Genomic DNA, 25,080 nt, shown 5'->3' with positions numbered 1-25,080 from the left:
TGGGCCCAGCTATCCCCTATATACATATGTGCTTTTATGTATATATGTATATATAGATATTCCTCTAAGTGGCTTAGCAAACCCTCTCTCTTAGGGAGAAAAGGTTTCCGACCCTAAAAAGTCAAGCCGCAAATGCAAAGTGTGTACGGCCAAACTCCCATCAACATACGGGAAAAAGCTCTGCCAATCCTGTACGGATGAGGTCCTGCGCGCCGAACAACCCTCGCTGTTGGATAGCATTAGATCCCTCATTAAAGATGAGGTCCATTCTTCTATGGCTACCTTCTCTCAGATGTCGGTGCCTCAGCCACCCCCTCCAAAAAAGAGGAAAAAAGCCCCAGTAGAATCCGACCCGGACTCGGGAGAAATCCAGTCCTCAGGTTCAGAGGATAACTGGGAAAACGAAGGCTCCACTTCTACCCCCACCTGTAGATCAGAAAACAAAAAATATTATTTTAGTTCTGAGGACATGAGTGAACTAATCGGTTTAGTAAGAAGCACCATGGGGGTAGAGGATGAAGAAGTTACACTCACAGTACATGATGAGATGTTTGAGGGTCTGAAACCCAAAGACCAAAAAGGGTTCCCGGTGCATAACAACTTACGAGATCTAATTCTGCATGAATGGGACCTCCCTGAAAAAGGTCTGACTATACCATCGGAACTGAAAAACCGGTACCCATTAGATGGGGATAACTCCTTATGGGAGACCCCGAAAGTAGATGTTCAGGTGTCTAGGGTAACTAAAAAAACTGCCCTCCCCTTTGAGGACTCTTCGCAACTCAAGGATCCGATGGATCGTAAAATAGAGAGTTTATTAAAAAAGTCCTGGGACACCTCCACAAATCTGCTAAAATCTAATATAGCCTCTACTTGCGTGGCCAGATCTCTATTTATCTGGTTACGCAAACTTGAGGATCACTTGACTCAAGGCACCCCAAGAGAGGAGATTTTAGACTCCCTACCCTTACTACAGAAAGCTACAGGGTTCCTAGCCGATGCATCTGCTGAATCGGTTCGAGTAGCCGCGAAAGCTGCCGTTCTCTCTAACTCGTCCAGGAGAGCACTCTGGATAAAATCCTGGGGAGGCGATTTTGTCTCCAAGTCCAAATTATGTAGCATACCCTTTCAGGGTCATAATGTATTTGGACCCGTCCTGGACGATATTTTGGATAAGGCGGCAGATAAAAAGAAATCTCTCCCTGAGCAAAAGACCCCAAAAAAACGCTTTTTTCGTCCCTCCCGTGATCAAACCTCACAGAGAGGAAAAGGCAAAACGGGAAGATGGAGTTATCCTAAGGGAGGCAGGGGAAAAAATATCCTGGCCCCTCAGGCCCAGCAAACCCCAGATAAACAATGACTGTACTCCGGTCGGGGGTCGACTCTCACGATTTTTCACCGAGTGGCAAAACATCTCCGCAAATCAGTGGGTCCTTCGTACCATTCAAGAAGGATTAAAAATAGAATTCGTGAGACCACCCCCACATTGCGTAAAGATAACCTCCCTTCAAAACCCAGATCTCCAAAACTCCTTGTTACAAGATCTACAAAAATTAATACAATCAAATGTGATTTCTCAGGTGCCGAAGTTAGAGGAAGGACGTGGTCATTATTCACGCCTTTTTCTAATAACCAAGCCGTCGGGGAAGAACAGAATTATCATAAATTTGAAACCCTTAAACGATTCTGTCCGATACAGGAGATTCAAAATGGAGACAGTCAAATCCGTGATTCCCCTCATCGGTCAGGGTTGGATGATGGCGACTGTGGACCTGAGGGATGCGTACTACCATGTGCCAATCCATCCAGAGCACAGGAAATTCCTCAGGTTCGCAGTCTCCAAGGGTCACCAAATCAAACATTTTCAGTTCAATGTTCTCCCCTTCGGCATCTCTTCGGCCCCTCGGGTCTTCACAAAGATTATGGCGGAAGCGATAATCTTCATCCGTCAGCAGGGAATATGCATAGTCCCGTATCTAGACGACCTGCTTATCATGGCTCCATCTGCCTCCCATCTGGAAACAGACGTATCAAAGTCCCTAGAGATATTACAAACCCTGGGTTGGATCCCAAATCTGGAGAAATCGGAGGTCCATCCCTCCACAAGAAGAAAATTCCTGGGGGTGCTACTGGACTCGGATGTAAGAACATCTTTTCTACCCAAAGATCATCAAATCAACCTTGTCCGCAAGGTAACCAATTCAGAGGCCAGCGTGCACCGACCCTCAGAGAATCGATGTCTGTACTAGGGTCCCTGACCGCATGTATACAATCGGTTTCCTGGGCCCAGGCTCACACACGAACTCTCCAGACTTATGTTCTCCTACATTCCAGGAGACGACAGACTCCATTGAATCAGAAGATTCTTCTCCCTGGCCATGTGAAATCGGCGCTAAAATGGTGGCTAGATTATCAAAATCTCCAGAGAGGGGTCAGCTGGGACCACCTTCCCCTAAAAACACTCCGCTCAGATGCCAGCAAAAGAGGCTGGGGTGCGGTGGTAGAGGGTTTCCACTTTCAGGGACAATGGACATCGGACATCAGCAGCAGCTCCTCGAATCTAAGAGAATTGAAAGCTGTGGAGGAGGCACTAAAGGCATCAATCAGCACTGATCAAAAATCATCACGTTCGTATTTACTCGGACAATATGACCACAGTGGCCTATCTACGACATCAGGGGGGGACAAAGTATGCCTCTCTAAAAGAAGTGGCCGCAAGAATATTCTTCTGGGCAGAGAGGAACCTTCTATCGGTCACAGCAGTACATCTGAGGGGATTGGACAACACTCAGGCGGATTTCCTCAGCAGGAAAGACGTTCATCCGGGAGAGTGGTCCCTAAACCAAGCAGTATTTCAGTCCCTAGCCGAAAAATGGGGTACTCCAGAGGTGGATTTATTCGCCAACAGGCAAAATGCGAAGGTGGAAACATTTTTCTCCCTTCATTACAAAGACAAGGCACAGGGAATAGATGCCTTTTCACACCAGTGGAAATTCAACCTTGCATATGCCTTTCCTCCCATTCCCATGCTGGCGAAAACCCTGCAAAAAATCAGGACAGACGAAGTGACCACAATCTTGGTTGCCCCATTGTGGCCCGGGAGGAGTTGGTACGGCGCCCTATTAGATATGGCCCTGGAAGGTCCCTGCCTTCTACCTCAAAAGACCGATCTCCTACACCAGGGTCCTCTACTACATCCGGACCTAAACAGACTGAACTTGGCTGCATGGCTACTGAAGCCACAATCTTAAAAGCTAAAGGACTCTCAGATGACGTAATCCAGACCCTTCAAAAAAGCAGAAAGGCAGTAACCAATGCCATCTACACTAAGGTCTGGAAAAAATTTACGTCCTGGTGCTTCCCAGAAGTTCCAGACCCCTTCAATCCTGATATAGCAAGGATCTTACAATTTTTACAGAAGGGCTTGGATATAGGCCTTACCCCTAGCACACTCAAAGTACAAGTATCGGCCCTTAGTAGCTTTTTTGACTCAAATTTAGCCAATCGCCGCTGGATCAAGCGATTTATGACAGCCGCATCCAGAATTCGTCCTACACTCCGTACTAGGGTACCCTCCTGGGACCTCAATACTGTACTTAACGCACTAACCCAGGATCCATTCGAACCCCTGGATGCTATATCCATAAAAAACTTAACTTTGAAAACAATCTTTCTAGTCGCAATCACTACGGCTAGACGTATTGGTGAATTACAGGCCCTGTCAATACAGGAACCCTATTTAACGGTCACTGCGGATAGCATTGTACTAAAACTAGACCGATCCTTTTTACCCAAGGAGGTCTCAAATTTCCACAGAGATCAGGACATTCTACTTCCTTCTTTTTGCCCAAACCCCTCCAACCCTAAAGAACAGGCCTTCCACACCTTGGATGTTCGCAGGGTGGTTCTATTTTACTTACAACAAACTGAAGCCTGGCGAATTGATCAAAATTTATTCATTCAGTTCTCCGGACGAAATAAGGGAAAGAAGGCGGCAAAAAACACCATCGCAAACTGGATCAAACAGTCTATTTGCTTGGCTTATTCATCGCAGGGACTAGATCCACCTGCCTCTCTGAAGGCACACTCTACCCGAGCAATGGCAACATCGTGGGCAGAGAGGGGGAATGCCTCAGCAGAGCAGATATGCAGAGCCGCCACCTGGTCGTCCATCCATACGTTCACCAGACATTACCGGCTAAATTTCAATAGGGATTTAACGTTTGGCAGACGTGTTCTGCAGGCTGTAGTCCCTCCCTAGAGAAATTAGCTGTTGGTACTACTCCGAAGTGGCTGTCGTGGAAGGTGACTAGAGAAAATAGAATTATTCTTACCGTTAATTCGGTTTCTAGGAACCTTCCACGACAGCACTAATTTCCCTCCCTACCTGATATTCTTATTGGATGATTCCTGCACTTTTGTGGTAACTATACATGCTACTGTGTCCAGGAAAACACTGGCGGTGCAGGAAGGGGAGGGGTATTTAACCTCTTGTGTTCCTGTCCCCTATTAGGGCGGGGAAGACAACCTCCGAAGTGGCTGTCGTGGAAGGTTCCTAGAAACCGAATTAACGGTAAGAATAATTCTATTATTTTAAACTAGATGGTGGCCCAATTCTAACGTATCGGGTATTCTATAATATGTATGTATATAGCAGCCACATAGTATATAGCACAGGCCACGTATTATTTACTATATACTATGTGCCCTGTGCTATATACTATGTGGATGATATATATACACACATACATACTGTAGAATACCCAATGCGTTAATACAGGCCACGCAGTATGTAACAGTGGCCACGCAGCTTTGCGGGAAGGACCTTTGTGACGTCACGGTCGCGTGACTGCGATGTCATCTCAGGTGATTCGCGCAATGCATCCCTGGGAACGGAAGCCACCGCGTGCACCGCTGAGAGTCGGGAGGAAATCCCATGCCCACTATGTGTGTACCAGCGCCTGTGGCTTTCCTGCGGAGATGGACATGTGGCGCATCTTTCCAGACCGCAGCATGTCTATTTAACTTGCAGAGAACTTCAGTCTCCACAAGATAAATATTACCCATCCAATGTATAAGGTGTGGTGATTTCACATGGTTCAATGAACACTTGCGTTCAAAAACCGGCAGCCCTTTGGACACAGCGGACATGTGCAGCGTCCAAAGCGCTGCCAGTTACTGACAATGGGGACGTAGCCTAATAACAGTTGCTTTTTTGTTACAGCATATCTAGGTTAATTATGTTAATGCTTCTACATGGGCTGGTGACTGTGTTTATATTTAATATTAATTTAATTTATTTTTTTAATATATATTTAGCTTACAAATCCGCATCAAATCCGCATGGAATTTCAACTGCGTTTTCTGCCAAGAGAGACAGAATCAGTGCAGAATTATACACAGGCAAATCTGCAACGTGTGCACATAGCCTAATACTTTTGAACAGGTCTCTATTTGTAATATGTTCTTATGAATACTTTTACTGTAGCATTTCTTGTAATGGTCTCTCTCCATGACTCACTTCTGATGTGAACAGAGGTGTAATTCGTACAACTTCTGGCATGTTGTATAGATTGTTAGGAATGATGCTTAACTTCAAATGTATTCTGAAATGTTTCCCATACTGTTACTTAGAAGTATCATTAATCATGTCATGCTCGTCATTTCTGTTAAGCTACATATTTCTTATTTTGTAGAAATTGATGCAAAAATGATGGATGAATTGGAAAATGACCTTTTTGACCTGCCCGATTATGAACACACAGAAGATGAAAGTTTCCCTCCATTACCCCCACCACATTCTCCTGGGGCAGGAGACAATGAGGATCTGGATAATGGAGGTAGCTGGTGGAAACATATTGTATTGTACTGTACATTAAGGCGGGTGTCAGGTTTACACCATTGAATGCTATCTTCCTGGAATGGGTTGCCATCTGATTTTCTAGAAAAGACAATTGAGTGCTAGTGCAGGGCAGTCTATTTTCTGTATCCAGTCTAGCTACATAATCACTGTGGCTAGGTTAAGATTGGGGTTTTTTTTTTTTTTGCAAGATTTTTAATTTTTGAACAACACCATAGATGTTACCATATAATATACTGAAAACCAGGGAAATTCCAACTGCAATGAAATGATAAAAAAAAACCTCTATTCTGATTTATTCTTCAGGAGAAAAATAACCTGGTGGCATGTGTTTTTTTTTTTTTTTTTTTTTTTTTTTTTTTTTAATATATGGCGGAAGGGTTTTGAATCTGTCTTTATCTGATTATTTGTTCAGTGTATTGTATTGCAAGTCTGTTGTAATAAATGAATAAAATGACGATGTCCTATCTGGCTGGGCTTTACAGAAGTATTATCATAGTAGTCATGTTGGTCATCAGCTGCCATAGCAACCAGGCCAGAATTGCACATGCCACCGGGTCAGAGATTGACAGTGGCATTAAAGGGGTTAATGGCAGGGATCGGTTCTCGGCCATATAAAGTGATGCATTCTATGTCTGATAAAGGCATTAAAATGCCAGTGACTTTCTTCTACCGTTTCCAATGCTAATCCAGTCCCTCCCCTTGCACCATGTGACGGCAGCGCTTTCTTGCCCACTCTCTCCTTGAACTGTTAGTTCCTCTTAATGCAAGGCCATGAGAGCCTTCTTCTGAGTCCCTGACTTTCATTGAGAAATGCTGTGTAAGCCACCGACTGGTCACAACTGATTTGGGAGAGGACTAGAGCAGCTCTGGAACTGGCGGAAAACAGCGACTACTGGATGTTTGAATTCATTCATTCATTCATTCCACCGGATTGGGAAATAAAAGAGATCTGCTGGAATGTTGAGGGGCTTAAAATCTGTCTGTCTCAGATCGGTGGCCTATTCCCTCTTCTGTTTTTTTGTTTTGTTTTTTTACCATGGATATAAAAACATTTTTTTTTATTAATGTTCTTCTAGATGACTGGACTAAAGGCATGGGACAAACACAACCAGAAGAAGCACCGAAGCCTGCCAGGCGGGCAGTAAAGAGACCCCAGCCTAAGCTGGATGCTCAGCGGTATGTTGTATCACTTAATATAAACACGTGGCAGATTTGGAACACAGAAATTTGCGACTGCACCGAAAAAGGTCCTTTGTCATTCAGTAATGAGGCAACACTGAGGGGTTACTGAGATTGGGGCCTGTGGTTGGTTTCTTGCTGTAGTTTGATCAGTGTGACTCTCTGTGTTTGGGATGTCAGTGCAGAGTGTAGTGTCCCTGTACCTGCACGCTCTGGGTAACCATACCACTGACCTCTAGCTCTGCGACTCTGTGATGAGCTTTGTTCTCTTTTATTTTCTCACAGCCCAGAAATTTAATAGGATGAAGCCGAGTAGACTGCTGTGAGGAGTGGTACAGGCAACATATCCCACTGCATGTCTTTACGGTCTTTACTTTTTGGTGATAATTCTAAGCGGTATGTGTGGAGAAAACCAGGCACTGCTCATCACCTGCCCAATACAATCCCAAAAGTGAAACATGGTGGTGGCAGCATCATGCTACGGGGGTGTTTTTCCAGCTGCTGGGACAGGACGACTGGTTGCCATTGAAAGAAACATGAATGCGGCCAAGTACAGAGATATCCTGGATGAAAACCTCTTCCAGAGTGCTCTGGATCTCAGACTTGGCCTAAGGTTCACCTTCCAACAAGACAATGACCCTAAGCTCACAGCTAAAATAACAAAGTGGCTTCAGAACAGCTCTGTGACCATTCTTGACTGGCCCAGCCAGAGCCCCGACCTAAACCAAATTGAGCATCTCTGGAGAGACCTGAAAATGGCTGTCCAGCAATGTTTACCATCCAAACTAACGGAACTGGAGAGGATCTGCAAGGAAGAATGGCAAAGGATCCCCAAATCCAGGTGTGAAAAACTTGCTGCATCATTCCCAAGAAGACCCATGGCTGTACTAGCTCAAAAGGTGCTTCTACTCAATAAATAGTGAGCAAAGGGGCTGAATACTTATGCCCATGTGATATTTCAGTTTTTCTTTTCTAATAAATTTGCAAAAATTACTACATTCTGTTTTTGTTTTTTTAGTCAAGATGAGGTGCAGAGTGTACATTAATGAGGAAAAAAATGAACTTTTTTGAATTTACCAAATGGCTGCAATGAAGCAACAAGAGAATAATTTAAAGGGGCTTGAATACTTTCCATACCCACTGAATATACTTCAGACCTGTGGCTCAAAATGTTATGTGAATAGGCCTAATTGTTTTTTTGTGCAAAAGATGAGTCCTTCCTGAAAAGTAAGTGTCAGACTGTGCTACAGCTTGAGTTGTCCAGGGTTATAATATTGCTGTACTCTTAGGATGGGTCATGGCTGTCAGATTGGTGGTTTGCCATGTGCACCTGCATCGGTCAGCTGTTACCAGTCAGGAGTGCAGTGCATGGAGCCGGAACACCGCAGCTCTGAGTGCTGTCTAGTGGCTGTTCTTGGGTACTACACTCGGGTCCTGTTGATGCAGGCTGAGCGCTCTTTACATGCAGCTTGATGCCTGCTGCACTTGGTAACCTTTCACTGGCATCTTCCCACCCTCCCAATAAGTGGCACTCTGCTTCCCTGCACTCCATTCAGTCAGTGACTGCGTTGACGCTAGGAAGGAGGAAGCTACGTGCCCTCCGATGACTTCTCTTTATAACTGTTAATTTTTTGTAATACAGCTGCTTTAGAAATACTGGAAAATACAGCAAAAATACTGCCTTCTATAATATTGGGGACATTACGTATCTCCCTCTAGGCTCACTTCACAGCGTGGCTTGCCTGCTTTAAGGCATCTGTTTGATGGCACAAAATTCAAAGGCAAGGGACATGAGGTAAGCGGTGGTTTGGTGACTGTGGCACTTGTGCTCTTAACACTCGGCATTCTCCTGTATTAGCAAAAAAGTGTTCTTTACAGCAGAAGCTGCTTTTTAACTCCATCATGACCTTTCGATTTTGTGTTTTTGTTTCCTTTGTTTTTTCCTTCCCTTCTTCCAAAACCCATAACTTTATTTCTCCATCAATATAGCCGTATAAGGGCTTGTTTTTTTGCGAGATAAGTTGTACTTTTGAATGACACCTTTGGTTTTGCCTATAGTGTACTGGAAAACAGGAAAAAAAATTCCAGTTGTGGAGAAATTGCAAAAAAAAGTTTTTTGTTTTTTTTTAAACTTGTTCATTATATGCTAAAACTGATCTGGCAATATGACTCCCCAGGTCAATACGAGTACGCAGATACCAAACATGTATTTTTTTATTTTGTTTTTTCACAATTTTTAACCCCTTTCTGACCTCAGACAGGATAGTACGTCCAAGGTCAGATCTCCCCCTTTGATGTGGGCTCCGGTGGTGAGCCTACATCAAAGCCGCGACATGTCAGCTGTTTTGAACAGCTGACATGTGCGCGCAATAGCAGCGAGTGGAGTCGCGATCCACCCGCCGCTATTAACTAGTTAAATGCCGCTGTGAAACGCTGACAGCGGCATTCATCTACCACTTTCGGCCGCGCGGCCGGAAATGCGCTCATCGCCGACACATAATCTGGGTCAGCGATGCGTCGGCATAGTAACCAGATGTCTCCTTGAGACCTCTATGGTTGCTGATGCCGGCTTGCTGTCAGCGCCACCCTGTGGTCAGCACTCATATCAAGCCGTTAATTAAGCTACATAGGAGCGATCTGATTTTCAATAGCCTCTCCCACAGAGGCTATTGAAACATGGCAAAAGTAAAAAAAAAAAAAAAAAGTTAAAATCACCCCCCTTTCACCCTATTCCGAATTGCCCGATCTATCAATAAATTAAGGATTAACCTGATCGCTAAACGGCGTAGTGAGAAAAAAATTCAAAACGCTAAAATTACATTTTTTTCGGGTCGCCGTGACATTGCATTAAAATGCAATAACGGGCGATCAAAAGAACGTATTTGCACCAAAATGGTATAATTAAAAACGTCAGCTCGGCACGCAAAAAATAAGCTCTCACCCAACCCCAGATCACAAAAAATAGAGACGCTACGGGTATCGGAAAATGACGCAATTTTTTTTTTTTTTGGCAAAGTTTGGGATTTTTTTTTCACCCCTTAGATAAAAAAAATAACCTAAACATGTTTAGTGTCTATGAACTTGTAATGACCTGGAGAATCATAATGGCAGGTCAGTTTTAGCATTTAGTGAACCTAGCAAAAAAGCTAAACAAAAACCACGCATGGGATTGCACTTTTTTTTGCAATTTCACCGAACTTGGAATTTTTTTCCCCCATCTTCTAGTACACGACATGGTAAAACCAATGATGTTGTTCAAAAGTACAACTCGGAAAAATAAACGTTATGGCTCTGGGAAGAAGAGGAGCGAAAAACGAACACGGAAAAAACGGAAAATCCCAAGGTCATGAAGGGGTTAATGAATACAATAAACCTCTTGGGGAGACTTGAAGCTGTGATCATCTGATCACCTGTGCTACACATAGTGGAGCTGAATCTGTTATGTAGAGCAAAGATCACAAGCCAGCATCCACAGGAGATTTACAATGATAGACATGGGGGGTCTTCTGCAGACCGCCCCCCCCCCCCCCCCCCCCCCCCCTGCTGTCTTGATGATCCATAAGCGCCCGGCGGTAACGTTATTGACAGCAGGATTTAGCAGGTTAACATCCGCGGGCGGAGCCCCATTCATAATAATATAATGGTAATTTACAAAATAGATATTTTTTCCTAACATGCAGGCTCTGATTCATCAAGACCAGCAGTTTTTCTCATGAGTTTTGAAGGGACTTGGTGGAGTCAGACACTCCTGCAAAATTTTAGTGGAACTTCATGTTGTCCAAAAATTTAGCTACGTTTCAAATTTATGCCAGAATTCTGATCCAAGGCCATAACCTTCATGTTATCAGTGCATTTTTTTTTTTGTTTGTGTATTCAGCATTTGTGCCATAGAGAGTACTTTAAACATAGCACCTAAGTATGTTAGGGTGTGTGTGCTGGATGGGACTTCAGTTGGGGATCTGTTTGCTGTTCCCTCTTTTTGCAGGCCGAGGATTTGAAAGTGCTTATTAGGCAGATGGAGAATTGGGCACACAGACTTTTTCCTAAGCTGCAGTTTGAGGACTTTCTCAATCGACTGGAGACTCTAGGAAACAAGAAGGAAGTGCAGGTGAGCGAAGGCGGAGATTATTTTTGTATAATTAGTGTGTAGAATAAGCAAATTGGTTCACAGAAAGCTAGGATAGTAGAAGATTGGTGAACAATGGCTGTAGATTGAAAAATACTGCTTGTACAGATTGGTTAGTATCTGCTGACGAGGGAGAGAGCAGGCTGCCTTTGGGGTCGTTTTGAAAACTGTTAAGACTAGTTTCAACAACCATCGACTTTTCTAGTGTTTTTTTTTTTTTGTTTTTTTTCCTGTTTCTTTTAATAAAAATAAAATAAAATTTTATTTTGTGAACCAAAGAGCGAGAATGGAGAAGAATGTTCGGCAATGTCTCTTATAAATTGTTTTCATTTCACCTATTGAGTCAGTCTGACCGTGGTATTTGCAGCAGAAAAAAATTCAAATCTGCTGTAAATACTGATGTGTTGGCAAGAAACAGCATAAAATACAGGTTTTTGTTTTAATGTGTTTTTCCCATTCTTTAGTTTGGTTGAAATCTGCAGTAAAAAAAAAAAAAAACACTGAATGAATTGACATGCTGCAGATTCAAATCTGCAAGGAAAAAATAACCAACCTATGCATGAGACTACAGGAATCTGTAAATCTGATGTACTTGAGGCAAATTTATACACAAGTGCTAAAAGTTGATAAAGAGAACCAAATAAAGTCACAAGTACGAACATCAAGCCCACAGTGAGTGTTAGGGCAGGATCACACACAGCGAGATACGGCCGAGTCTCGCAGGGTAAAACCAAGCTCCGGCACTCCAGAGCGGAGCGTGCGGCTGCATAGCAATACATGGAGCTGCACGTACATGGAGCTGCATACTCCGCTCCGGAGTGCCGGTGCCAGAGCTTGTTTTTAACCTGCGAGACTCGGCCGTATCTCGCTGTAGTGTGACTCCGGCCTTATACTAAATGAATATCCTATTAAATTATGATGCAGGTGCCCATAAAGAACCTATTTAAATTTGCAATTGAGATTTTAGAGATCCAACATGGGTCAGGTCATGTGTCTTCCATTCTTTGTGAATGCAGAATCTACATTATGAATGATCTAAGCCGGTCTGGTAATGTTCATCTTTATAGTACATTTGTTCCTAATTTTTTATTTTTTTTCCCTCCTCCCTCTCTAGACTTGCTTAAAAAGAATACGCATGGATCTCCCTATTGTGCATGAAGACTTTGTTAGTGAAGAAGGTATTTTCCAACCTCAGTGTACAAATTGCACATAGAAATGCACACACAATAGGTGCCATAATGGCTAAGTTCTATAATTGGTGAAGTGTGAAAATGATTGTGGCAGATGCCCCAGTGTTGCATTAAAAAGGAGTTTAATGTGACTTCAGGCTGCCACATAGAATAAAATGGTTCCTGCCGACAGGACCTGGATAGATGTGAGGCTTCCTGTGCGATGGCTCCATACACTCTAGTTCTGGTCTCTTTAATTTATTAATCTCTTAAAGGGCCTCTGCCACCCCCTCCAGCCGTTATAAACTAAAAGAGCCACCTTGTGCAGCAGTAATGCTGCATTCTAACAAGGTGGCTCTTTTAGTTTTTGGTGCATTTATTCCCAAAATAAAGCATTTTATAACTTCTCCAAAATACCTGTCTTTAGACAGGGAGGCAGGTCTTAACCCCCCTGCTTGAAACGCCACACTGCCGTCACTCAAATCTTCAGGGGCGCCGGGCGCCGCCCCCTCCGCGCTGTTTTCCCATAAGATCCGGCGCCTGCACTGTCTATTACTGGATGGTGCAGGCGCAGTGAGCTCTGGCCGTCTGACGTCACATCCAGTCTTGCAGACTGCGCCTGCGCCAGCCAGTACTAAACAGCGCAGGCGCCGGATTTCATGGGAAAACAGCGTGGAGGGGGCGGCGCCCCTGAAGATTTGAGTGACGGCAGTGTGGCGGTTCAAGCAGGGGGGTTAAGACCTGCCTCCCTGTCTAAAGACGGGTATTTTGGAGAAGTTATAAAATGCTTTATTTTGGGAATAAATGCACCAAAAACTAAAAGAGCCACCTTGTTAGAATGCAGCATTACTTAGTTTATAACGGCTGGAGGGGGTGACGGTGGCCCTTTTAATTACAGGTTTGTTTGTTCTCATTAGCTTAGTCTTGGTAACTACCACTTAAAAAACACTCCCATCAACATTTTTATCCTCTTAATACATTGCAGTGATCATATTATATAGTAGTGAGTACTTACAATTGCTCATTTTGCCATTCTACCCAGTTAATGCTTCTGTTTTACATTAGGTCTATGACATCATGTGATTAAAAACTGACCAGCTGAATCCTTCTGAGCTCTGTGTAGAAACAGGAGGTTAATTTTCCCTGCATGACTCATGAGTCATCACTGCAAAAGTCCCTAGCAAGGGAGTGGGAGCACCTGGGTCATGAGTTGAAGAGGGGGATGATAAATGCAGGGACAAGAGACTTCCTGCTTCTACATGGAGAAGAAATTGACTGGGTAGAAAGGCAAAATGAACAATTGTAAGTACACAGTTCTATATAATTAGGATTACAGTATATGAAGAGGATAAAAACTTTGATGGGAGGAGTGCTTCTTTAAATGCAGTGCCGCATGACGACCATTCAATCACAAACCTTCAGTATTGACCATCCGCCTTGTTCAGATGGATTTCTTAAGAATCTCTGAATTTTTTGCTATTCTGTCTGGAAATTCAGTCTTTGAAATTTTATGTCGAACAGATTTTTGAAGTTGTTCCACAGTTTTTAGACTCTGTAGTAACCTCTGACCATGTTTTCCAAGAGACTCTGCTTCTTTAGCATGCTCTTTTGAAAGTCACGTGACTTTGTTAAATACTTGGATTTGAGAGTCCTCAGTGGTTGATACCTTTTTCATGACTAACTGAAAAGATGGGAACAAATTGTAAGCTTTCCAGACTACTCCGGTCTCTTCAGATTTTGTATTATTCTGTGCCTGATGAACAATCACATTTATACACAGCATGACACAAGAATAATCCAATAGATAAGACAAGTGTCGTGAAGCAGAACTATCACTATGGGAGAGGGAGAAGCAGTTGTGGCTGTAAATATTGGATCTGTTCATAGATAAGGAGTATGAAAGTTTTATTGTCCCATGATTGGGGTCTGGTCCATGGTCCTGATGCCCCCAAATGGTCTGAGGAGCCCATTCCTTAGTTGATGTACAGGAAAGATAGATAGATGGATATCTATCTTGGTACCGTGTTAGCCAGTAGATAAAAAAATATTTAGAATTGAGAGTCCTCAGTGGTTGATACCTTTTAATGGCTAATTGAAAAGATGGTAACAAATTGCAAGCTTTCAAGACTACTTCTATGCCTGATGAAGGGACCCAAGTAGTCTCGAAAGCTTGAAATTTACCATCTTTTCAGTTAGCCATTAAAGGGTATCAACCTCTGAGGACTCTCAATTCTAAATATTTTTAGTTGCTGTAGAAAGACACAGATCCATGTGATACATTCATTTCTGAGCGTGTCAAAGGTTGCCATAAGTTTATACTCCCAAATAGGGTTGAGCGACCTTGACCTTTTTAGAGTCGAGCCATGTTTCGCGAAACCCGACTATCTTAGAAGTCGAGTCGAGTGGAATCGGCCGATTATCGCGAAAAGTCGGGTATCAACCGAAACACGAAACCCAATGCAAGTCAATGGGGGAGCATAGTCGGCAGTGAGTGGAGGCCAGGAAAACACCTACACTGCCCATTTTAATGGCAAAAACATCCATTCTTGTTACAGAAGCTTGTCAATCGTAATTTACCTTAGAATAATTGGAAGGCATTTGAAATTGGGGGTCATTTGGCTAAAGTTGTGGGGGGTAGGGCTGGTTCAAGTAATTAGTGGGCCCAGGAAATCTGGACCATGTCACGGCAGTGGAGCAGGGAGAGGTAAGTATTTCAACTTTGCAAGTGCTGTGATCCTGAGCAAGCAGGGGGGCCCACTCGTTGGCATTGGCACTGGCACAGGGCCCCTCAAAGTACAGCGGTGTGTTTGCACGGCGGGGGCGCCTCCCACCGGCAGCAACACTTTTGCGTACTATGAGAGGCCCTGTGCCAGTGACGTCGCCAACTAGTATTCCTTCCCCCACCTGATGAAGGAACCTGCACTTTCATCTGCACCTTCCTCTTTGTCCCCGTGTAAGGTGGTATGGTATGCGGGAAGAGGAACCTGACTTTCAGCAGGGTCACAATCTTGCTGTGTAGCGTGCACGGGGAATGTTGCGTTATGGGTCAATGTACCAGCAGACTCATCTATCACTGGCTGGGCAATGGGCAGGATGAGGAGGAAACACAGATATAGGCCCAAAGAATAAAGTTGGCTAAATGCAGTTCAAAATTGGTAACACAGGACTACCCAGGGGGCATTGCAGTGGAGGACAACTGGAATGAGAGGCTGACACAGAGAGTAGGCCCAAATCAGTAAGTAGTCGAAATGCAGTTCAAAATTGGCAACCGTAGTAAACAGGCGGCACAGCTTTGTTCAGTGGAGGAGAACAGCAAGGAGTGGCAGACACCGATAGTAGGCCCCAACCCAACTAGTAGGCCAAATGCAGTCTAACATTAACAACTACTTAACGAGAGCCTGAAAATGGAATTTCAGGACAGGAAACCAGGAGAACAGCAAGGAGCGGCAGACACTGTTAGTAGGCCCCAAACCAACTAGTACGCCAAATGTAGTTGTTCCATTTAACCACTATTTAACAAGAGCCTGAAGATAGAAGCTCAGGAAAGGCAACCTGGAGAACACCTTGGAGTGGAAGACACCGTCTCTACACCCCATACCCAATTTGTAGGCCTAATGCAGTGTAGTTTCCAACAACTACTAAACGAGAGTCTGAAGACCGAAGCAATGGCGAGGAAACCTGGGGAACACCTTGGAGTGGAACACACCGTCTCTCTACACCCCATACCAAATTTGTAGGCCTAATGCAGTGTAGTTTGCAACAACTACTAAACGAGAGTAGGAAGATCGAAGCAATGTGGACGAAACCTGGGGCACAACTTGGGGCGGCAGACACCGTTAGTAGGCCCTACCAAAGTTGTAGCCCCAATGCAGTTTTAAAATTCCTAGAGGCTGAAAACAAGACTATTGACGCTCAGCTTTTTTCAAAGGAACACAGCTGTATTGAATGGCGCAGACAGACACAGGTAGTAGGCCTTAAACCAAAAATGTGGCTCACTGCAGCTTAAAAAAGGTTACAGGGGTACACAGGCAGCATTGCTCTGGGCAGTGGAGGACAATTTCAATAGTGGACCGCAGACAGACTTTGTACGCCTACTATTAAAAAAAGGATGCTCTATGCAATTAAAAATAGGTTCCAGGGGTCCACGGGCAGCAGTGGTCTGGTCAGTGTAGGAGTAGTAGAAAGAACGGGCCGCAGACAGGCTTCGAAGGCCTAACATAAAAAAATATTGGGCTGTAGGCACTTTTAAATAGGTTCCAGGGGTACACAGGCAGCAGTGGTCTGGTCAGTGTAGGAGTAGTAGAAAGAACGGGCCGCAGACAGGCTTCGAAGGCCTAACATAAAAAAATATTGGGCTGTAGGCACTTTAACATTGGTTCCAGGGGTACACGGGCAGCAGTAGACTGGTCAGTGTAGGAGTAGTAGAAAGAACGGGCAGCAGACAGGCTTCGAAGGCCTAACATAATAAATTGGGCTGGCTGTAGCCAATTTAAAATTGGTTCCAGGGGTACACGGGCAGCAGTGGTCTGGTCAGTGGAGGCCTAGTGGAAGGAGAGACCGCAGACAGGCTTCGAAGGCCTAACATAATAAAATTGGACAGGCTGTAGGCACTTTATAATTGGTTCCAGGGGTACAGGGGCAGCAGTAGACAGGTCAGTGGAGACCTAGTGGAAGGAGGGACCGCAGACAGGCTTCGAAGGCCTAACATAATAAAATTGGGCTGGCTGTAGGCAATTTAAAATTGGTTCCAGGGGTACACGGGCAGCAGTGGTCTGGTCAGCGGAGGCCGATTGTAATGAGTGTCTGCCAGTTAGTAGTCCAAAACAATAAATAAATGTGAATGTCTCGCATTAAAACAAAACGAAAACACTAAAGGGTGCAATCATTAGGTACAGGGGTGGGATCCTCTGCGTAGTTTCAGACCTACTAATTTAGCGCAAAGTATTTACTGTGGTAAATAGAGGACACTGCCCCTGACTATGTTAAGTACCATCATACATGTCAACACAATGGTATTGTCAGTGGCAGGAATGGAAGGATGTCAGTGCATAGACTAAACATTGGTGGAAGTGTGAGAGATAACTGTGGAAGTGGTAGAGCAATGTTTGACCTGGGGGTGGGTGAACTCTCTTGTGGCCGGCGGTACAGGCCCAGGGCCCCTCATGTTACAACAGTGTGTCTGACGTTGGGTGCGCACCACCACCGCCAGAGACACTATTGTACTATGAGGGACCCAGTGGCAGTGCTGTCGACCAAAAGCGGGCACACCCACCTCTTCAGACAAACAGCACTCTCACGGGTGCTTGCGCCAAGTCGCGATACCACGGCCCCGTGTGGGGAGTTTGGCCATTTAGGGAGGTGTAAACATGTCGTATGCTGGACAATCAGCTGCAGCAAATTAAGACATTTGAAAAGTAATTCACAGTAGTCCACAGGCAAGAGCTTTTCATAGGAAAGCTAGGTGTCGGCCGGGCAAGGTGGGGCAAAAGAATTCGAAATCCAGTTGTGGTTCATTTTAATGAATATTAGATCATCAACATTTTGGGTAGCCAGACGAGTCCTTTTTTTCGGTTAATATTGAACCTGCAGCACTGAATACTCTTTCTGATAGGACACTAGCTGCCGGGCAAGCAAGCTCCTGCAATGCATATTCTGCCAATTCTGGCCAGGTGTCTAATTTGGATGCCCAGTAATCAAATGGGAATGACGGTTGAGGGAGAACATCGATAAGGGATGAAAAATAGTTTGTAACCATACTGGACAAATGTTGTCTCCTGTCACATTCAATTGATGCAGCAGTACCTGTCCTGTCTGCGGTCATAGCAAAATCACTCCACAACCTGGTCAGAAAACCCCTCTGTCCAACGCCACTTCTGATGTGTGCACCCCTAACACTCCTGGTCTGCTGGCCCCTGGAGCTCGTGTGAGAACGATCACGGGCGCTGTGTGCTGGGAATGCCTGAAGCAAACGGTCAACAAGAGTTGATTGTTTGGTTGCTAATATTAGTTCCAAGTTCTCATGCGGCATAATATTTTGCATTTTGCCTTTATAGCGAGGATCAAGGAGGCAGGCCAACCAGTAATCGTCATCGTTCATCATTTTAGTAATGCGTGTGTCCCTTTTGAGGATACGTAAGGCATAATCCGCCATGTGGGCCAAAGTTCCAGTTGTCAAATCTGCGGTTGTGATTGGTTGAGGGGCAGTTTCAGGCAAATGTACGTCACTTGTGTCCCTCAAAAAAACAGAACCCGGCCTTGCCACGCAACCAATTTCCAGTGCCCCCGGGAAAGCTTCCTCATTAAAAATATACTCATCCCCATCATCCGCCTCGTCCTCCACCTCCTCTTCGCCCGCTAACTCGTCCTGTACACTGCCCTGACCAGACAATGGCTGACTGTCATCAAGGCTTTCCTCTTCCTCTGGTGCAGACGCCTGATCCTTTATGTGCGTCAAACTTTGCATCAGCAGACACATTAGGGGGATGCTCATGCTTATTATGGCGTTGTCTGCACTAACCAGCCGTGTGCATTCCTCAAAACACTGAAGGACTTGACACATGTCTTGAATCTTCGACCACTGCACACCTGACAACTCCATGTCTGCCATCCTACTGCCTGCCCGTGTATGTGTATCCTCCCACAAAAACATAACAGCCCGCCTCTGTTGGCACAGTCTCTGAAGCATGTGCAGTGTTGAGTTCCACCTTGTTGCAACGTCTATGATTAGGCGATGCTGGGGAAGGTTCAAAGACCGCTGATAGGTCTGCATACGGCTGGAGTGTACAGGCGAACGGCGGATATGTGAGCAAAGTCCACGCACTTTGAGGAGCAGGTCGGAGAACCCAGGGTAAGTTTTCAATAAGCACTGCACCACCAGGTTTAAGGTGTGAGCCAGGCAAGGAATTTGTTTTAGTTGGGAAAGGGAGATGGCAGCCATGAAATTCCTTCCGTTATCACTCACTACCTTGCCTGCCTCAAGATCTACTGTGCCCAGCCACGACTGCGTTTCTTGCTGCAAGAACTCGGACAGAACTTCCACGGTGTCTGTTGTCGCCCAAACACTTCATAGCCAATACAGCCTGCTGACGCTTGCCAGTAGCTGGCCTATAATGGGACAACTGGTGTGCAACAGTCTCAGCTGCCGATGGAGTGGTTGGGCGACTGCGGTCTGTGGAAGAGCTCTCGCTTCTGCAGGAGGATGAGGAGGAGGGGGTGCGAACGCCTACAGCCAACTGTTTCCTAGACCGTGGGCTAGGCACAACTGTCCCGAAATTGATGTCCCCTGTGGACCCTGCATCCACCACATTCACCCAGTGTGCCGTGATGGACACGTAATGTCCCTGGCCATGCCTACTGGTCCATGCATCTGTAGTCAGGTGCACCTTTGTACTCACAGATTGCCTGAGTGCATGGACGATGCGCTGTTTAACATGCTGGTGCAGGGCTGGGATGGCTTTTCTGAAAAAAAAGTGTCGACTGGGTAGCTCGTAGCGTGGTTCAGCGTACTCCATCAGGGCTTTGAAAGCTTCGCTTTCAACTAACTGGTAGGGCATCATCTCTAACGAGATTAGTCTAGCTATGTGGGCGTTAAAACCCTGTGTACGCGGATGCGAGGATAAGTACTTCCTTTTTCTAACCAGTCTCTCATGTAGGGTGAGCTGGACTGGAGATCGTGGAACTAGCGGGTGTGCCGGTGGACATGGCAGACTGAGAGACGGTTGGAGACGGTATTGTTTCCGCCGGTGCCCTAGATGCAGTATTTCCTCCTACAAAACTGGTGATTCCCTGACCCTGACTGCTTTGGGCTGGCAAATAAACCTGCACAGATACTGCCGGTGGTGCGGAAAATGGTGGCCTTACAGTGACGGAAGGGATGTTGCGTTGCTGACTAGCTTCATTGGCCGAGGGTGCTACAACCTTAAGGGACGTTTGGTAGTTAGTCCAGGCTTGCAAATGCATGGTGGTTAAATGTCTATGCATGCAACTTGTATTGAGACTTTTCAGATTCTGACCTCTGCTTAAGCTAGTTGCACATTTTTGACAGATGACTTTGCGCTGATCAATTGGATGTTTAAAAAAAATGCCAGACTGCACTCTTCCTAGCATCGGATCCCTTTTCAGGAATTGCAGACTGAGCTTTAACCCGATGGCCACGCTGTCCTCCAACAGGTTTTGGCTTTGCCACGCGTTTTGGGCCAGATACGGGCCCGGCAGATGGAACCTGTTGCGATGTTGATGCCTGCTGCGGCCCCTCCTCCACCTCCGCTTCAGAACTACTGCCGCCTGCACCCTGTTCCCCCAATGGCTGACAATCGGGGTCAACAACTGGGTCATCTATAACCTCCTCTTCTAGCTCGTGTGCAACTTCGTCTGTGTCACCGTGTCGGTCGGTGGTATAGCGTTTGTGACGGGGCAACATTGCCCTCTCAGGGTACTGATCCACAATCAGACCCTGATGAGACTATGTTGTGGTCTGAGTCAAAGGACCAGCATAGTAGTCTGGCTGTGGCTGTGCATCAGTGCACTCCATGTCAGAATCTACTTGTAATGGGCATGGCCTGTTAACTGTTTCACTTTCTAAGCCAGGGACGGTATGTGTAAAGAGCTCCATGGAGTAACCCGTTGTGTCGCCTGCTGCATCCTTCTCTCTTGTTGTTGTTTTTGCTGAAGAGGACAAGGAAGCGACTTGTCCCTGACCGTGAACATCCACAAACGACGCGCTGCTTTTACATTTACCAGTTTCAGAAGAGGAGGCAAAAGAGCTAGAGGCTGAGTCAGCAAGGTAAGCCAAAACTTGCTGTTGCTGCTCCGGCTTTAAAAGCGGTTTTCCTACTCCCAGAAAAGAGAGCGTTCGAGGCCTTGTGTAGCCAGACGACGAACCTGGCTCCACAGCTCCAGACTTAGGTGGAATATTTTTTTTCCCACGACCACCTGATGCTCCACTACCACTACCATCATTACCAGCTGACAATGAACGCCCACGGCCACGACCTCTTGCACCAGACTTCCTCATTGTTTTAAAAACTTAACCAAAGTAACTTTATTTGTTGCTGTCAAACAACTTACACGGTGAGCTATAACTTCAGTATGATTTCGATATCCCTTTACAGGTTGGTGAGACCGCAAGGAAAATCAGGCACAATGTTACACACTCTGTTTTCTGTGGCACCAAATCACAGAGATGCCACACAAGCAGGACTGTCACTCAAGCACAAATGTCAATATTAATCTCCCATTTTTTTTTTTTTTTTCAGGGAGACTTTAGAAACAAAATAAAAAAAAAATAGGCTTTTTATGGCCCACTGAGTGAGAGATGGCACACACAGGAGTCAGGAGTGGCACACAAGCCCAGAGGCCAATATTTATCTCCCACTGATTGATTTATTGATTTTTTTTCAGGTAGAATTTAGAACCCAAATCAACCAAAAAAATAGGCTTTCTATGGCCCACTGAGTGAGAGATGGCACACACAGGGATGGCACTCTAGCAGAAATGCCAATCTTAATCTCCCACAAAAAAAAAAAAACAGGGACTGTCCTACAATTACTATCTCCCTGCAGTAATCTCAGCCAGGTATGGCAGGCAGCAATAAGGAGTGGACTGATGCACAAATTAAATAAAAAGTGTGGACAAACAAACAAGATAGCTGTGCAGAAAGGAAGGAACAACAGGATTTGTGCTTTGAAAAAAGCAGTTGGTTTGCACAGCGGCGTACACACAGCAATGCAGCTATCAGGGAGCCTTCTAGGGCAGCCCAATGAGCTACAGCGCTGAGAAAAAAAAAAAAAAATGTAGCTTCCACTATCCCTGCACGCCGAAGGTGGTGTTGGACAGTGCAAATCGCTACAGCACAAGCGGTTTGGGGGTTAATGGACCCTGCCTAACGCTATCCCTGCTTCTGACGAAGCGGCAGCAACCTCTCCCTAAGCTCAGATCAGCAGCAGTAAGATGGCGGTCATGCCCCTTTATAGCCCCTGTGACGCCGCAGACAGCAAGCCAATCACTGCAATGCCCTTCTCTAAGATGGTGGGGACCAGGACCTATGTCATCACGCTGCCCACACTCTGCGTTTACCTTCATTGGCTGAGAAATGGCGCTTTTCGCGTCATTGAAACGCGACTTTGGCGCGAAAGTCGCGTACCGCATGGCCGACCCCGCACAGGGGTCGGGTCGGGTTTCATGAAACCCGACTTTGCCAAAAGTCGGCGACTTTTGAAAATGAACGACCCGTTTCGCTCAACCCTACTCCCAAACCCTTCTGTCTCTCTGAGACTTGAAGTTACCTTTCTAATACAAGTAGTTTGTTGGAATATGACCCTCCAGCTGTTTTTCTTTAGTGTCACACTTTTCCAGGCGTCTGTTAACCATGTCCCAACTCTTTTGAGATGTGTTGCTGCTGTCAATTTCTAAGGGTATGTGCACATGATGCAGATTTAGTGCAGAACTGCAGCAGATTTTTCTGCAGCAGAAACGCTGCAGAACTGCACTGTGATTTACAGTACAATGTAAATCAATGTGAAAAAAAAAAGCTGTGCACATGGTGCAGAAAAATCTGCGCAGAAACGCTGCAGATTTCAAAGAAGTGCATGTCACTTCTTTTGTGCAGTTCTGCAGCGTTTCTGCACCCCTCCATAATAGAAATCCACTTTGTGCGTTTTTGGTGCGTTTTTTTGTGCAGATTTGTGCACAAAAAAGGCACCTGCGGATTCTGCCAGGAGATGCAGATTTAGTGCAGATTTTATGCAGAAAATTCTGCATCATGTGCACACAGCCTAAAGGATTTAATTTTTTCAAATGAAATGGAAAAATGTCTATTCACCGCAGTAGTTGAAGTTTAAAATATGGCTATGAAAGGTTTCCAAATCATTGCATTCTTTTTTTTTTTTTCCTTTACATTTTACACAGCGTCCAAACTTTTTGGGAGTTGTGGTTATTGATGGGATCTGCAAAGAAAAGTGTGTCACCCAGCTTTGTCTCATACATACATTATAATATGGACGTGTAGAGTGCTAAAGGCGTTGCATTACAGCTGCGTACATTTTTTTAAAATTTTTTTTAATTAAGGCTATGTGCACAAATTGTGGATTAGGCTTAGGAATTTATGGTGCGGATTTTGCCTCTCCTGGCAGAAAACGCACCTGCGGATTTGTCACTTTTTTGTGCGGTTCTCTATAATGGAATGGGTACAAAAACGCTGCAGATTCACAAAAAAGTGACATGCTGCTACTTTTAAACCGCAGCGTTTCCGCAGCAGATTTTCTGCACCATGTGCACAGCATTTTTTTTTCTCATTGATTTACATTGTACTGTAAATCAACTGCGGATCTGCAGCATTTCTGCACCTCAAAAAACGCTGCGAATCCGCAACGTGTACACATACCCTAAGGGTATATTTAGTTTGGTAGTGACAAAGTTTCTGGCTAAGGACACCTCTAATTACCATTTGCTTTAGTTGTTATACAGAAGGAGGAGGATGGCCCGGACTTTGCCTCTGAAGTATTTTCTGCCCTGCCACAGCCATCTCCACCATCACTTTCTCAATCCAGTGTAGTTGAACTGAGTGAAGAGACTCTTCAGAGGATAGAAAGGAACAGGCGCTTGGCTATGGAGAAGAGAATGCAGAAAATTCAAGCCCAAGCAGACAGTCAAGGTACGACTCGTGCACATATATTACTTTATTATATGAAATTTATGTTGGTTGATAGCAATAAGTGACTGTACAGTGTTATCAGCCTCGAGGGGCCTGGGCTATGGAAAAAGGAAGTATAAATGGTTACAATAACCGTATAAACTTTGGTTTTCTGGTCACCGCTGAATTCCATCATGGCTTTCTAAGGTCCATTTTTGGGATTAATGAAAGTCCCAACTTCTTGACCTCCATTGATCAGCAAGTTATCACCTATATTGATGTTATAACTTGCAGTATTGGGAATTTATATTTTAATCACAATGTTGAATTACTGTCAGATTGGTTAATGCCACCATGGACAATTTCTTTTTTTACTGCATCCCCTTTAGTGGTCTGTACAAAGACTTCATCGTAGGCAATCAGATCTTGGCTTCTGTTGCCCGCAAATTTGCTTTGGAATTCTGCAGTAAATGTGCGTGATAAGAAATATTTGTTTTATCCTTCTTTTTTCGATTTCTTTTAGCTATGGCTTCTTCTCAAGATGTATCTCAGTCGCAATGCATTGATCCAGATGATATTCCTGAGGATTTCGATGCAGATTTGTTGGAGGAGGTAGAGAAAGCAGTTGAGATCAGATCCCAGTCAGACGAGCCTTCACGCAGCCCTGTATTTGGAGAAGAAGTTTCTATATCTCAGAATGAGCCCTCCACTGAAAAGCTGGAAGATGTGACTGAGGCTGAAGATTAATGGCTATTTGTATATGTAGATATTGTTTGTTTTTTCTATTAAAATATTTTATTTCTTGTTAGTATTCGCTTTTTTTTTTTTGCGCACAAGAATAAGTAAAGTGCCGCAACTTTCAGCTACATAAAGCATTCAAGTGATCTGTTGTTTAAACTGTGTTAATAAACCTGCTCTACGGCCCTCTATGATTCTTCACCCAAAATGTTACACTTGTCAGTGGATTGTTGCAACCCCTCAGAATGTAACCTGGTACCTCTTTCTCCACCACAATGCCAGCCTCTTAAACAGAGAGGAAAATGGCATGAAGAGTTGTAGGGCAACGATACCATTGGGTAAATATCTTGTAGCTTTTCTTTTATGCTGCACAAGC

The 25,080-nt window shown here is 44.8% G+C and overlaps 1 protein-coding gene and 1 non-coding gene across 2 annotated transcripts in view; both read left to right on the top strand.

The window, feature by feature from the left end:
• TIPIN (TIMELESS interacting protein) overlaps window positions 1-24,774 on the top strand; it is a 33,569-nt gene extending 8,795 nt beyond the window's left edge. Inside the window, exons 2-8 of the mRNA XM_069766393.1 lie at window positions 5,697-5,840; window positions 6,940-7,039; window positions 8,762-8,837; window positions 11,028-11,150; window positions 12,283-12,346; window positions 23,790-23,987; window positions 24,490-24,774. Of these exons, the coding sequence (XP_069622494.1) occupies window positions 5,711-5,840; window positions 6,940-7,039; window positions 8,762-8,837; window positions 11,028-11,150; window positions 12,283-12,346; window positions 23,790-23,987; window positions 24,490-24,713 (915 nt within the window). The 5' untranslated portion in view covers window positions 5,697-5,710 and the 3' untranslated portion in view covers window positions 24,714-24,774. The remainder of the gene's footprint in view (window positions 1-5,696; window positions 5,841-6,939; window positions 7,040-8,761; window positions 8,838-11,027; window positions 11,151-12,282; window positions 12,347-23,789; window positions 23,988-24,489) is intronic.
• Window positions 12,446-12,575, top strand: LOC138677752 (small Cajal body-specific RNA 14). Its single transcript, XR_011321145.1, has one exon. It is a non-coding gene; the product is annotated as a small Cajal body-specific RNA 14 (non-coding RNA).
• Window positions 24,775-25,080: the final 306 nt, after the last annotated feature.

The sequence above is a fragment of the Ranitomeya imitator genome, chromosome 4 (genome assembly GCF_032444005.1).
Source record: "Ranitomeya imitator isolate aRanImi1 chromosome 4, aRanImi1.pri, whole genome shotgun sequence".
Taxonomy (NCBI): domain Eukaryota; kingdom Metazoa; phylum Chordata; class Amphibia; order Anura; family Dendrobatidae; genus Ranitomeya; species Ranitomeya imitator.
This window is presented reverse-complemented; position numbering and strand designations above follow the sequence as displayed.